Raw genomic sequence first — 16,505 nt, 5'->3', positions numbered from 1 at the left:
GGAAATTACATGGTCCAGCTGCTGCTAGTCTCTGATCAATGGTGTGGGGTAGCACAGAATATGGCAGAGAGTCCATTAATTCTTCTCATATGGCAGGCACAAATGTAAAAGAGTTACAACGTGCTCATGTGCAATAATGTGATCCTTCCTTCTGGTAATCAAGTATGGTCAACTGAAACCTTGACAGTGACAGTGAACAAATCTGTCCTCACGTTCCCATGAAATCCAACACTGAGCCACTGTCACATCCGAATGCCCCACAAATCTGGCACACAGTTTTACTCTGGCAGGAAGTTTCAGTTCAGCAAACACTCTGCTGCAGAGTGAAAATTCATTCTGGAAAAGGTTTAATGGCTTTAAAGTAACCAGGGTAAGTAACAAAAACTGCCAGGCAAATATGCTCTAGCACTATTTAAAATTTCATGTTAAACATTGAACTTTAAATTCTCAATCAACATCTTAATTGTTTTCTCTTGATCTGTGTAATCTCAGTAATACTGGTAGATTTTTCAGTATATTTATTCTGTGCTTTCTGAACAAAACATGAAAATAGAAAAGAAATTTAGTAAAAAGAAAGTGATCAAATGGCCAAATATTCTGTGAAATGATTTGTATAAAAGAAAAAAAGAAAATAGATTAGAAAAACATCGGCATGTATTTGAATTATACTTGAAATTATTTACAGTAAATGTATGCTGATTGAGAATAAAGTTCAGCATTTAACTTAAAACTCAAAGAATTTTAAAAAGTACTGGAAGATATTTAACTGGTGAATTATATAGACAATACCAGTCTGGCATTTTGTGCCCATGACTTATTTCTATCATTTATGCCCGAAAATGTAAAAAGGTTCCAACAGTTTTTCAGTCTGAAAAATTTTTCAATAGAGAATTCCTCAGGAAAGTGAATGTGTGTGTTGCAAGAAGCACTGTCTCCCTTTTCAGTGCTGTTGACATCATTGTTCTTGCTCGCTTACTTTTCCCCAATAAAAAACAGGATTCTTAAATCAGAGAGCAGTTTCATTCAAACTGCAGATTCTACTTAGAGCTCTTTTTCTATGTACCTTAACATATTAGTGTTCCAGATGCTAAGGTCCTTTGCATTTATGATTTTAAATATTTAAGTACTTGAGTTTGCAAAGCAATGACAACATTTTTGTTTCAGTGTTCAAATCGCTGTACATGATTTTTAGTATCATAAAAGGTGCAATTTCTCTAATATATGTTATTTATTACTTTGAGGAAAATCATTTCATATAACAAGTGACCACTTTATTTGTAAATTATTTTATTATTTATTTTATCTTGGATTTGTAGTGTTACACTCGGCATTCATCTGAAGTTCTTAAGCAGCTAAAAAAGTAATCTGGACACTGTTACAACATTTTAACTGTTGCCTCAGTTTGGTGGGTTCCTTGAATTGGTGGAGGCAGTCACAGAACCCAGTGGGCAATATCCTTTGCTGTGTCCAAAGTTTGTGCAAGATGTTGAAAACTGATGTTAGAACACTAGGACCTCCACATCTTTTCTGATTCCCAGTACTTCAAAGAGAGGTGGTGTGCCACTCCAAGCTTATGCATTCAGACTTGTCTGACCACACCTGAAGCATCTGCACTACTTAACTGTACTGTTATCATACACTGCCACCAACTCTGCACATATTGCTGCATGGTTGTTCCTTGTCAAATGCAGAAAAAAAATTACTATACAATTCTCCACTTTATCATTACAAAAGATCTCCTCATCAGTTGTGAAGGTCCAAAGGATTTCTACTGGCTGCTATGTCCTCCTCTGCCTCGTGGTGTTGTGTGGATGTGGTATGAAGGAACGTGTAGTCAGAATACTACTCTCGTGGAGATGTTGCAGACCTTCAAGACCACGGAGCCACTACTATTCAGTCAAGTAGCTCCTCAGTTGGCATCACAAGGCTGAGTGCACTTCATACCAGCCTTCACACCGAGGAGAAATCTTTGGCAGTACCAGGAATCGAACCCAAGTGCTCCACACACGAGCAGTCTAGGCTGTCTACTCAGCAATGGAGATGGGCCGCTTTATTGTTGGGCTGTGTCATATTACTTTGGCGCCTCTAATAGTGTGCTGCAGTGGTACTTCAGTGTGTACCAAGACTGCTGCAAACATTATCTATAAACAAAGAAAAAACTAATTCAGTAAATCTATTTTATTGGGGTGATAATTAAAATTTTATGACTAGCCCCCATCTAACCATTTTTCTTTTCATATTGTTGGCATGTTTTAATATTTCAGTATGGTCCCTGAATGTTGCATTTCACCATACCCGGCTTCTCAACAGTAGCACAGGTCTATTTCATTTTCTTGTTGCAGTCTGTCTGGTGATTGGCCACCATCAATTTGTTCCTTCCTTTTACACTTGCTGGCTGGTCCATAAGCAGCTGCTTTAAGATGGACTACTTGCCTCTGAAGACTTGAGATATAAATAGTGTGCTGCTTTTTATGGTGATACAGGCAGTTCATGAATTACAGTCACTGCTTTATAAGCCATATCACTGTTTAGGATATTCTACTCAACTTGGTCTCAATTTTTTTCTGTCTTCCTTATGTTCAGTTTGCAGCTCTATCATCAGATGATGTAAAGATCTGCTTAAAAAGTTCTCAGATGCTTGCAGTTAGTATCTTCCTGGTACAGCAAATAATAAAAAGCTCTTACTTGAAGCAGTAAATTTCTCTCAAAAATTTTCTCACTGAAACGAGAGAAATCTTCTTATATTAAAAAACTAAAAACCTGCCTCGATTGTGAAAAAAGCACCTAGTGTTAAGTGTTAACCCAGGTTTCGGCGTAGATAACTACACCTTCTTCAGAACAGTTCTGAAGAAGGTGTAGTTATCTACGCTGAAACCTGGGTTAACACTTAACACTAGGTGCTTTTTTCACAGTCAAGGCAGGTTTTTAGTTTTTTAATATATTAACCAACGATTGCTGACGCACTGTGATTTTGAAGGTTCTTAGAAATCTTTTTACCTTCAGGCTAGCTGTAAGAAATAAAAGTAGATAGTAGTGACACTTAGATATCAGTTAAGGATTTGACATTTACAGGCCTTGAAATCTCTTTTTTATACAGGAAGAATTGTGAGACTATTTCTCTAGGAAGATTTAGGAACTTGTCTGTAAAAAGTTAACAAAATGTGACACTTTTGCCATATTTTGTTGGTTTGGGTGGTGTTGTATTCCATTTACTGATAACCTCCAGCTTAATAGGTATCATAATAGTGAATTTTTTTATGTGTGCCTTCTTATTTCACAGAATTATGTTAAGCAGACTACCATAACCCAGCTCTTTATGACAACTATAAATTGGTTTCACCTCCAGTGGATTCTTTTCTCTCATTCCTACATCTTCCTCATTCCCATATTCCATATCTTTCTTCTTTTATGGTCTCGTTTAATTAGTACATTCTTCAGTTGATATCTGATGATGAAATTGAGTAACATACTTGACAAAATCCATGTAACAATGAATTTTTATAAATCATCTCTTCACTTCTTATGTATCATGAATGGAATAGCTTGATAGAGCTTTTACAACTAAGTTTTTACTACAACATCAGTCACAATGTTTATTACTTTGTGCTGTCAGCTTCCTCGTTAAATTCCCTGCTGTGTGCCTTATAATTTCAGAAGTAACTAATTACTTTGTATAAAAAATCTACCTTAGTTAGTGGTAATCCATGGTTCATTAATAATATCCATTATAAATTTGAGTACAAAAAGATGACAGTCACTGAAGAGTGAGTTATATAAATCCAATGACTATTCTTTGCACACACAAACACACACACACACACACACACACACACACACACACACACACAGAGAGAGAGAGAGAGAGAGAGAGAGAGAGAGAGAGAGACAGAGATTCCACGTGGGAAAAATATATATAAAAAACAAAGGTGCTTTAACTTACCAAACGAGAAAGTGCTGGTATGTTGATGGTAGACACAATGAAATAAAAAACACACAAATATTCAAGCTTTCACAACCCATGGTTGCTCCATCAGGAAAGAGGGAAGGAGAGGGAAAGATGAAAGAATGTGGGTTTTAAGGGAGAGGGTAAGGAGTCATTCCAATCCCGGGAGCGGAAAGACGTACCTTAGGGGGAAAAAAGGACAGGTATACACTCGCGCGCGCGCACACACACACACACACACACACACACACACACACACACACACATCCATCTGCACATATACAGACACAGGCAGACATATGTAAATGCAAAGAGGTTGGCCTCGACTGACATCTCTGCCCAACCCTCTCCCTTAAAACCCACATCGTTTCATCTTACCCTCTCCTTCCCTCTTTCCTGATGAAGCAACCATGAGTTGCGAAAGCTTGAATATTTGTCTGTGTGTTTGTGTGTTTTTTATTTTATTGTGTCTATCAACATACCAGCACTTTCTCATTTGACACAACACATTCTTTGCACTCATAATCAATTTCAATAAAATAATTTGCTTTGAGAGAAGATACAAGGAGTGTTAGAATAGGAACCATGAGAAACTTCAGAAGCTAGATGTGACGCAGCACAGCAAAAACAATCAATTGAATGAGACAGGTTCCAGTTGTTGACAAGGTAGTAGAGAAATTGTGAATGTTATTGAAAAGGACAAAACTTCCATTAAATCTGAGGCTGAAATGAACTATGGAAAGAATTAAGAATACTATTGGAAATGTGAGAAGATTAAGATTAATTTGTTTCCTGTATAATATTTACAATTGCATATTATTATCACATGGCCTGGGACATTTTTGTAATTCATTGAATGCATTATTTTGTAGTCCTTTAACTCAGTGAAGCTTGCAGAATATTGTTCTTTAGGTTAAGAAAGTGGTTCATTTTATCAGATTTTGTTGCTTGCTTCTGAACAATTCAGAATGTTGGACTGATATAGGTTCCTACATATGTGCCTGCTTCTCCACAGTATTTTCTAAATGTTGCATGGATAGGAAGATAAGGATTTAATGTCCCACTCATGACAAGATTATTAATGGCAGGACAAAAGCTTGGACTGGGGAAAGAAATCAGCCTGTCCTTTTAAAAGGAACTGTCCCAGTATGTACAATTTAAGGAAACCATGGAAAACCTTATTCTGGATGACCAAAGATGGATATGAACTGTCATTACCTGAAATGTGTCTCTTAGTTCTTACCACTGTGCCACTGCACTCAAATTTGTAATGTTTGGTGAATGTATCTTCGTTGTAAGGATGAGAGGAAGTGTCATATTGTATTAGCATACTTTTTATAGTTCCTTTCCTCTGCTAATTTTATTTGTAGCTCAATATAAAAACTTATACAGGTTTATTTTTGGATATTTTTGTCATGTGTTTAGAGATACAAGCTATGCAGGATGAAAAATTCATTGTACCTGTTAATTTTTGTTATTTTTCATCAGGATGAAATTGGATTAAAGGAGTGGGCCTTGTCACTGAGGTCAGCGCATAAATGTTCTCTGGAGCTGCTTGGCAGCATGGCAAAGAAAGCAGGGAAAATATATGGAACAGAAAGGGATGCAAACAACAAAAATCCCTTCATAGCAACAAGAAACACCAATGGAAATTGAGGAGAAATCTTCGGATAGTGTTTTTTATTCAGTCGTCTCATCTTGCCAGAAAGTGCATTGTTTGGCTATAATTAGGTCATGGTAACTCAGTGACATACACCAAGATTGCAGGCAAGGAGTAACTTGATGGTATTTGTACAAAAACCTCTTAATTTTTTGCTATATTTAAATGCCAAACCTTCCCTTATCCTATTACGGATATGTGATAGACGAGTAGGCCTCTTGTAAATAAATGTGTATGAAAGTTTTTTTTTATTTAAGTGAAAGATAATCAGAGGAATAGTACTGTCAGAGTGTTAGATGACAACTACGATAGCCAGCAAAATTAATATAATTTTATGCAACCAGTCATCATAACGTAAAATGCAGGACATTATTCCTTCACATCTGTGTGTGGTCATTCATTTTTAGATGAAGTTCTGTGAATTTCAGTGGTATGAGTGTTTAGAAGACATTGAAATACCAAGAAGCAGAGACTTATCATCCCCTGTAGTGGATCGAGAGACCACTGTGAAGTGTGTGTGAGAGCATGTTTCCTTGTGTGTTCAAGTGTAGATACTTTTTTATTTTAATTTTGCCTTTTCCTTCCCTGAGAACATGTATTGATTGTTGGAAATTAATTTGCCAGTATTTATGTTAATGCTGGTATTTTATGTATGAGACATTTAGATACTGTACATATAATAAGAAACAAACAGTATTTTCACACAACAGTGCAAAATGTCTTCTCATAAGTACTTTAAAATATGTTTTGTTACACATCATTATTTATTTTGAAACAACATATTATGTGACAGACTATTAGCAAACTTTTAAGACATGCAGTGTGGAATATTATCCATATTTCAGTTACGGTGTTATTACTTCTAGACTTGTGAATCTTTTTTTTTCCCAAACAACTACATAAAATGCTGCTCACTGAACTCCTCTCTTAACACAGTCCAAGTTAAGTTGTACATGGTTGTTCCTGAGTTACAGTTTGTAATTTCTCATTTTACATGCTGAAGATGTAAAACATTGCTCAGAGTAAACTGTGACCACTATTTCACGATATAAAAAAATTGCATTTTATTTTGGTTAACTTTTATATTAACTTAGTTCTTGAAGTTTTGTAATGATTCCTGCTGTTAAATTTCATGGCAAGTAACTACTGAGAATGGATATACCACAGTAAGATTCTTAATGATAATCAATTTATGTTCACAATACATGTTTCACAGTTCAGTAATTCTTGCATTTAAGAACTCAGGGTTTGACTGGATTACACATTTGAAGATACTGTATGCAACAGAATTATACATGTAATAACATTAGTAATTGTCCAGTGTGAGCTATAAATCCTGAAATACATTTTCATTTTTATCAGTTTTCACTGAAACAGTAGCAGTTATTAAAACCACTCAGAAATGAAGTGCTTCTGGAAGATTTGGTAGTTCAATCATATCTTCACTTAATTTAGGCTAATTAATGCTCCAGTCAAAACAGCAAACACGTGTAGTGTGATCTGTTAACTTATTTATAAAAAGAGTCATTTCCTGTTAATAAGAAATGGTGACCTGTTCTCTGGCTGAAATTGTACTCAGTGCACAAAATGGATAAGAAAAGACAATTCAGAACATTAAAAATGTTACCACAAGAACTTTCTTGGTTTCAATTTTATTAAAAATAAGTTCTTCAAGTCTTTCATCTTGTGAGTCACAGATAAATCCCATTCTTCAGTTGTTCCCTCAAAGATGTTAATATAACATGTACCCAACAAAGCATTGTTACTGCAACTCCAGCACAGTGGAAGTTCCAAATGTTGTACATTACTACCACAAACCTGTTCTAAAATAACTGAAATGAGCTGTGTGCAAACATTGCAAACTCCAATCTCCTAGAATTGCTTTCAGATGTCTGTTGGATAGAATTTTTTGACATTTGCAATGCACAGTAATTAATGTTCTGTGGCCTAATATGTATCAATTGTGATTTTTTTATACTTAATAGTAAAAAAAGCTGCAAATGGCCTCAAATGTGACAAACAGTGTAAGATACTAGAAAAAAGATACAACAAAGACAAGACCTGTCCAGTGACAAATTACACACTGAAATAAGAATGACAGAATTGTCTTTGTGATTCACTTAAAGTATCCCATCTCTTGAACATAGATATGTTTTGAAATGTTAATGAATGTAACTTGCAGTGGTATATTGAATTCCTTCTACTAGAGCACATGAAATACAGAGGTCCAGAGCTGTTTGATTTTTCACCACTTTTCCCCATTTGTCTCTGTATAGATCTTTGAAACTAAAGGATTCATACTCACAAGGAGGTCATCTGAGCTGTTAATTACGGATTTTGGTGAGTCTTGGGTATATTGTTGAGGGGTCTTCCTAAGTACCTGTTTAGCAGCTTTTTGTATGTGAGAAAATCAGCGTTGAAATTTTATGCATAGGGAGATGAGCTATAACGAGGAGTTGGGTCTTACTAAAAATTGTTCAGGAGGGAGACAAAGATAAATATAAGCAGTGAGAAAGAACTCTCTTGCTGTCCCATGGAATTTTCCCTGAGCGCAGTACTTCCACACCTTTTCCTTACATTCCCAGCATGGCCTTTTTCTCATACTAAAGGAACCATTGATCTGAAAAATTGAGATTACTAGTAGTTATATTTTTCTTTTTCTTTTGGTATAGTTCCAGTTGTTAAAGTTTTAGTGACTAATAAATATGCTCTTTTGTAGTGTTTATCTAGTTCTTGTCATTTTAAGCAGACCAACTGTAATTTGTTTTACTCCTACAGCCGAACCGCATGTTAAGCTGACTTCCCTCACCAGTTGAAACTGATGAGACTGTGTCAAGACAGCAGAGAGTTTTTTCTTTTTATAGTAGCGCTCGGCTAGTGGCATGCAAGATAATTAATTGTTCATTGTTGCACCTTTATTCACTTTCATTTCCTGTGTATAGTTTCACTTCAAGAAATCGCTGATGGCTCCATGTGTAGCTATTTGCTTTCTTTTCATTTTAAACTTATTTAACATTTAACATTTCTGTTATCAGTTCCTGTTTTGCAGTTTACTACTATAACTATATTACGTTGTGTTACACGTATTTCAAAATTACTTCCGTCTCACTTTACGCAGTGATTCTAATTATGAAAATTTTCATATTGTGTGTCTGTCATTGTTTCCTGAATCCTTGGAACCAAAAAAATGAAGATCTTTCCCAATATTTCACCTATCTTGCACTGAGTATTTTTTTAAGTTTTCTATGATCAACTTTTACTTTTTAATGCTAAGATTAACTTATGTAAAACTTTATTGAAAATTCATATGAATGAGCTTCTGTGCATTTCCACCATATTTTTACAAAGCAGTTTCAGTTGATGGAGTGTGTTTTTCAAAAGAGAGAATCTTTTCCTTTGCATACAAATACTTTGGCAAAAATATTGACATTACAAGGGATAATACTAAGAAATGGTTTTGAACTTTTAAATTGTGAACAGAAACGAGTTACAACTCACATTTTAGCTGTCACTGCAGGCAATCAAGCTGACACACTAGTTAGGTATATGCTTATCCTTTCTTTCCAACTTGCTAACTCTATAGAGCTGAAAGAGCATGTGATTGTGATAGTACATAGAATAAACAGAAATGTAGATGAGTGGTAATCAGTCCTCCTCACAACTACTGTTAAGGTGGTCATCATTTAAAAATTGTAATTGTAAAATCTTATACTATTTTCACTGTAATTGTATAGAGCTACATACAAGATGAAGACATCTTTTAAGAACTGATATTCTGGTCATAATTTTTAAATCAGTAGCACCGTGTATTGCCTGTAAGTGAAAGCCAATTCCATTTCCTATCTCTGTGTTTTGTTTCACCTGGATTTGAATCCTTGGGACAGAAAAGTGCATGGTAACATTGTCAGATTTCTATATCTTTCTAGGGAGTATGCAAACAAGTTTAATTACTGAGAGTCAAAACATTTTAGTTTATTGACAATAATATTTTTGTGAACTGATCTTACACATTCAGTCGTATATTATTTAAACAGATTATTACTCAAAGTACCATCCTGAGAGGAGCTAAGAAATTATTTGTCACTTGACATGATTAGTATTAATGCTAATAAAACAAACTTCTGCTGTGAACATCTCAAGACCATTCCTCATATCTTGTTTGAGTCTCATTACTGACCAATGTATATTCCAAACAACTTATTTAATAAGATGTAGTAAGATTATTGTGACCATTATTTATTTTGTACATTTACTGAATACAAAACTCGTGCTACATTAGTATATCAGTTGGTCAGTATGGTGAAGTGCACATTAAGTACTTCTGATAAACAGGAAAAATTTGTCATTGTTCAATAGTTCTAAGATGATGTTGAATGTACATAACTTGTACCCTAACGGAATGAAGTAGTGTTGTCCACTTGATTGTTAGAACTCACATTATTAATGAATTACAGTCGCCTTTCCAGATTTGTGGATTTTGCTGTGAAATTATTTCCATTTTGATATATTGGTGTTTCTCATGTTTCCATATCTGGAAAGAGCTTGTTAGGATGGGTTGCAAACCTTTGCAATCAATGATATGGAGAATGTGAGTTCTGTACTAGTTGAAAGGTATTAAAAAGTTAAAGTCATAAAACTGATCTACGTAGTTTCATTAATTATGCAATTTTTAATTTTTCTTATTAATTATGTATATCCAGTCATGTAAAAGAATTTTTTGTGAGTAATTATGGGCCACTTATATTTATTCATAGCACATTTTGATACCTTTTAAGTTACTTGCTTGTCAGCTGAAGTCTTGTGAGAGATAGAGATGATAAATAATACATTCAGCAAAAGCAAGTTGTAGAAAGCATGAAATATTGATATTCAGATTCCATATGTAGTGTGTGCAGTCTTTGTGAAAAAATTCTGAGGTGTTTAATGTGTTCTCTTTTCCTTTGTAGAATGTGTTAATTTCAGTAACAGTCTGTAGATACATTTCATCTCTGCTTTTGTACAGAATCCATGAAGAGTGAAGAAAACAAATGTTATTTACAATAATGTACACAACTTAATTTTGTCACCAGTCATTTGCAGAGAACTGTGAGATGCGAATGACAGTGTCACAACACACCAATTTTCGTGGTTCTATTGAAGTAGTGGACAGAGGTAGTAACAAAACTATAATTACATGTCATTAACTATTGACTACAAAAATGTAGTTTGGTGACTATGCTGTGACTCACTGAGGGAAACACAGAGCAGCATTTTATCATCTTTCAGACATAATCTAAATTCATTGTAACATTCCATTTAAAATGATTTGGATAAATTTTGTATCTGATTAAGTGCTTCAAGTGCAACAAGAAAAATATCATTTAAAAATAAGAATATTTTTGTAAAATAACAGAAAATTTGTTCTACGTGAAAGCTTACTTCAGACACCATCCTAGATTAGAGAATATATTATATTTGTATTTATTTAGCAGAGGGAAAGTATTTCTCTGTTAAAAATGTAACAGATAAGTGATGTAATTTATTTGTGTTGAGTCCAATACCAAACAGCAATAAACCAGAATTTTTACAAGTTTTTTAATGACAAGTAATGTGACAGGGTTATCTATGTGCGTATGTCAACATGTTTACTCAAGATCGGCTCTCATTTAAATTATTTTAAATCATAAATTATTTTAGATCACTGAACAGGAACTCATGGAGGTTACCAATTAATTTACTACTATCCTATCTTAAAAACTTTATTTTCTACCCTTATTTACTTTCATTAATTCAGTAGTTCATTTTCTCAATCTTTATATGTTTTAAAGTTAAACCAGTTCGTTACAAGAATGTCACAAACTTATAGACATACAATATTCCTATTGATCCTTTTGTACTATGGGTAACTAAGTCATTATTTGCAATTTTTCATCGAGTTATTTTGTATTATTTGTCATTGTTAAATGCCACTTTATGTCAGACAATTTTACTGACTGTGATTGCAAAAATACAATTCAGGAGAGGTTCACCAACTTGTCATGAATACTCGTTTTCTATTTTAGAATGTATAATTTATTATAAAGACTGCTATCCATGTATTGTAATCTGTTTATTTCTGCCATGCTTGCCTACATGCCTTCAAAGCAGAAACTGTGACATTTGTATTTATTACTTTTCTAATGAATCTTTTTTTATATAATAATGTTTTGATAATTATCTGTGGTTCAGTAGCTAATCTTGAATGGCTGTGCATTTCCTGTTGTTATGACAGTTCAGAAAGGTTAATTGTAGTGGAAACTATCGTAACATGGGCTTCAAATATTATTGTCGAAGCTCTTAGTGCTATTTACCACACCTTTTTTGTAGCAACTGAAAGTTAAGGAATTGTCATGTTATATGCCAGTGGACATTTGTGTGTGTGTGTGTGTGTGTGTGTGTGTGTGTGTGTGTGTGAGTGTTTTGCAAGTACATTAAATTAAGTGCATACTGTTTTACTTTGAACTTCATAAAAAGGAGTACATGAAGATGTTCATGGTATAGAAGGAAATGCGTTACAACAAAAATTGTTCTGAAATATTTGAACACTAGTTTTCTTTAAACAGCTTGTTTGTAATAAAAGGTTGATTCACTTCAGTTGCACATGAACATCTTATTCACTTTTGTGGAGGCCCTTCTATGAGAAATTATATTTATTAATTTGCAGAATATTCCTTATTTGTGCAATTGAAACGGAGAAGGATAAATGGGAAAAGTTTACAAACTTTTACAGCTTTTGCTAATGTTCTTGGACATTATTTCTGCTGGTGTACATATCTTTCTGAGCAATAAAATGTAGTGATTTTATTTTTGGCATATTGTGCAGTTTCAGATTATACAAATAACTTTGTAAACGCCCACAGTGTATTTGTATAAGTACATATCTCTTTTTCTATTCAAGTTTGAACACTGATGTCAGTGGTGCTATGTAAAATTTGTAAGGAAACACGTTGGGTATACCTAAGTGTATTGTAAATTTTCGATGTACAATTTGATGTTAATAGTTCTGGATGTAACGCTTTCATTCTGTTACACTCATTGAGAGGCTTGCCCTATTTTTCTCTTTGTGGTGCCACATTGTGCTGAGGCTTTCATAATACATAAAAGTGTGCAGAACAACAAACACAGTTTGGCCTTGTAATGTGTGTTGTTTAACAATTCAAATTTGAATTTAATTGGAATGAAAGTGTTTTGCAGTCACATGGTAAACAACACCAGATGTTCCAAATTTGATCATTTTTGCCTGCAAAGTATTCAGTGAGTTGTGCATGTATGATAAGTTAAATAGCTCAGAGACTCTACTGCATATCTCAGAAGGCTGAAGTCCTTACGGGGAAGGATACAGTAAAGTGAAAGACGTGATTCATAGCCTCACAGCTGTGACAAGTGCTGTTTCAGTTGGGCATCTAGTCAATGGTGCAACAGCATTGGCAGTGAAGATATTATGTAGACTGGATGGGAGGGACAGATATAACAGTAAGTTTGTATTTTGAAACATGGGGTCTGGGTTAGATAATTCCTTCACTATATTCTTCTGGAAGAGAAGAAGAGGTCTGTATCAATATTTGAGATGTGCTTAGATGGGTCAATGGGTGAGAACTGCTTGTGTTTCCCTTTCACCAAACAATTTAGCAAAATGCTGATTACAGTACATATATGCCTTCCTTTGTCCACTCATAAGTTAGATGGTGGTGCTGTGAAACATTGCCATTAAATGTACAAGTGAAACATGATGAACATTCACCCTTTTTGGTAAAAATATAATGATCATATGACATTACGTATGACATTATTGACCAGGAGACCCCCATCTGGAGTTGTTCGGGCCCTCAGTTCAAGTCTTTCTGTTTGATGTCACTTGCACATCTATGTGATGAATGATTAGGACAACACAAACACTGAGTACGTGAGCAAAAGAAATCTCTGAGCCAGCCAGGAATCAAACCTGAGACTCTTAAATGTAGAGGTGGCAGTGTTAACCTCTTGACCACAAGCTGTAGACACCTATTAGGGTGTGGAGCCACAATTGAATTGATCCACCTGTCCACAGTAGTCCAGCTTGTGAAAGTCATTCCATACCTGCATAAGTACTGCACAATACTTGAGATGAACTCTTTGTACTGTGGTCAAGCCCTGGTATCCCTATACAATTATTAGACATCCATCCATCACCAAATTAAATATTCCATGATGCTATAGGATGTATCCTATGAATACATCCCTTCTTTTTAAACAAAATTAAACAGTGGAAAGTCTAGGATGGAATAATAACAATGTTGTGAAGGGGTTAGACTGATACTCGCCATATAGTGGAGATGCTGAGTCACAGACAGGTACAACAAAAAGGCTGCTAAACAAATGAGCGCCGTGTGGGGTAGCCACGTCTTGCCACGGTTCACGTGGCTCCCCCTACCATCGGAGGTTCGAGTCCTCCCTCGGGCATGGGTGTGTGTGTCGTCCTTAGCGTAAGTTAGATTAAGTAGTGTGTAAGCCTAGGGACCAATGACTTTGGCAGTTTGGTTCCATAAGAACCCACCCCAAATTAAAAAAAAAAAAAGTGAGCAATTGGCCAAGAGGCCTTCTTCTAAAGAAGCCAGAAAAAACACACACACACACACACACACACACACACACACACACACACACACACACACACACACACCAATCACTGTTTCTGGCCACTGAGGCCAGACTGTGAGCAACCCAGCAACTGCACATGATTGATGGGAGAAGCAGTCTGGGTGGTGGGAGAAAGGAGGAGGCTGGAGCGGGAAGTGGAAGGGATATCAGGGCGGGGGTGGCAGGCGGTAATGTGATGTTTTTGGGAGCATACAGGGATGTGGTCCAAACAGGGTATGGTAGTTAGTTGCAGTTCGGTCAGATGGGGATGGAGGGGGTAAAAGGTGTGGAAAAAGAGAGAAGAGAACGTGGGTGTGATGGTAGAATAGAAGGCTGTGTAGTGCTGGAGTGGGAGCAGGGAAGGGGATAGGAGTGTGAAGGACAGTGACTAATGAAGGCTGAGACCAAGGGGGTTATGGGAATGTAGGGCATTGCAGGCAGAGTTCCCACTTACGCAATTCAGAATGTGAATCACATTCTCCACCAGGATTTCAACTACCTCTCATCATGCCCTGAAATGTATATTCTACTAACTATCCTTTCCACCATCTACTGAATGTACACAATATTCACATCCATCCCTACTACACCCTTGCTCCTAACCTCTTGCCTCATGGCTCATATCCCTGTAATAGACCTAGATGTAAGACCTGTCTCATACATCCTCCCACCATCACCTACTCCAGTCTGGTCGAAAGCATCACCTATCCCATCAAAGGCAGGGCTGCCTGTGAAAGCAGTCATGCAATCTACATGCTAAGCTGCAACAGCTGTGCTGCATTCTATGTGGCAAGACAACCAACAAGCTTTCTGTCCACATGAATGACCACCAACAAACTGTGGCCAAGAGACAGCTGGACAACCCAGTTATTGAGCATGCTGCTCACTTCACATACTGCTTCACAGACTGCATCATCTTGGTCCTCCCTACCAACACCAGCTTTCTTGAACTGCACAGGTGGGAACTCTCCCTGCAATATATCCTACATTCCCATAAACCCCCCCCCCCCCCCCGACCTCAACCTTCACTAGTCATTGTCCTTTACCCACCTATCCCCTTCCCAGCACCCACTCCAGTACTATACACCCTTCTATTCTACCAACGCACATAAAGTCTCTTTACTTCACTTCTTTTCCGCACCCTCCTGTCCCCCGTCTAACCTTCCAACTGCACCTAGCTGCCCTATCATGCCTGGACCACATACCTGTATGCTCCCACAAGTAGCATTTTACCATCTGCCACCTCTACCCTGCTATCCCTTCTCCTTTCCACCCCAGCCTCCTCCTTTCTCCCACAACCCAGGTCATCATGAGCAGTTGCTCACAGTCTGGTCTTGGAGGCCACTCGTCGACCAGTGACAGTGGTCATGTGTTTGAGAGTTGTGCTTGTGTGAATATGCGTGTGCGTGTGTCCTGTAGAAAAAGGCCTTTTGGCTGAGAGCTCACTTGTTTAGCAGTCTCCGACTCTTCATCTCCACTATATGGTGAGTAGCAACCTATCCATTTCATACTATTCTTTTTAGACAAGTTAGGCCATAGATATCTTTTCTCCTATATTTGATTAAGTTACATCACACTGCAGATGTTTCAAGTCTTTTTTTGCCCATGCTGTTTATTGACCATGTTTCACTTTTTTATAATGCAACACTCCAAGCAAATACTTTCAGAAAATACGTCCTAACATATTTCTCATTTTCAGAAATGCTTTCCTTCCCATTCTGTATCTACATTTTACAATTCTCCTGATTTCTGCTACCAGCAGAATTTTGAAGTCTGAATACAATACTAATCCAGCACTTGCAGTGACTCATTTTCTGATATAAATCGTTCAGCACACCTGACTTAATTTGATGACACACTATTACTCATGGTTTACTTTTATTTAATTTTATGTTATAAACTCTTTCCATTCCTGTCAACTGATCTTCCAACTCAACATAATGGATCCAAAAACAGGCACAACCATCATGCAGATTCACAGACGACTTTCCTAGCCATCCGAGTTGTGGAATTACCATTTTGGAAGGTGTAATCACTTACTGAGGACATCATCTTTGCTACTGATTGAACATGGTAATCTAAAAAGATTTCGTATATCATACTAGTTAACTGGTGTGCAAGAAGTATGAGACAGGTGAAATACCCTCAGACTTCAAGAAAAATGTAGTAATTCCAATGCTAGAAAGAGTAGGTGCTAAGGTACAAATATTACTAAACTATCAGTTTATTAAATCATGGTAGCAAACTACTAAGATGACTTCTTCACAA

At 36.2% G+C, this 16,505-nt stretch overlaps 1 protein-coding gene across 1 annotated transcript in view; it reads left to right on the top strand.

Moving 5' to 3' along the window:
- Nucleotides 1–12,640, top strand: part of LOC126469052 (G protein-coupled receptor kinase 1) — a 388,775-nt gene extending 376,135 nt beyond the window's left edge. The window contains exon 16 of the mRNA XM_050096672.1: nucleotides 5,432–12,640. Coding sequence (XP_049952629.1) covers nucleotides 5,432–5,599 — 168 coding nt within the window. The 3' untranslated portion in view covers nucleotides 5,600–12,640. The remainder of the gene's footprint in view (nucleotides 1–5,431) is intronic.
- Nucleotides 12,641–16,505: the final 3,865 nt, after the last annotated feature.

This window comes from Schistocerca serialis, chromosome 1 (assembly GCF_023864345.2).
Source record: "Schistocerca serialis cubense isolate TAMUIC-IGC-003099 chromosome 1, iqSchSeri2.2, whole genome shotgun sequence".
NCBI classification, from domain to species: domain Eukaryota; kingdom Metazoa; phylum Arthropoda; class Insecta; order Orthoptera; family Acrididae; genus Schistocerca; species Schistocerca serialis.
The sequence above is the reverse complement of the archived record's forward strand: the minus strand, read 5'-3'. Positions and strand labels throughout refer to the sequence as shown.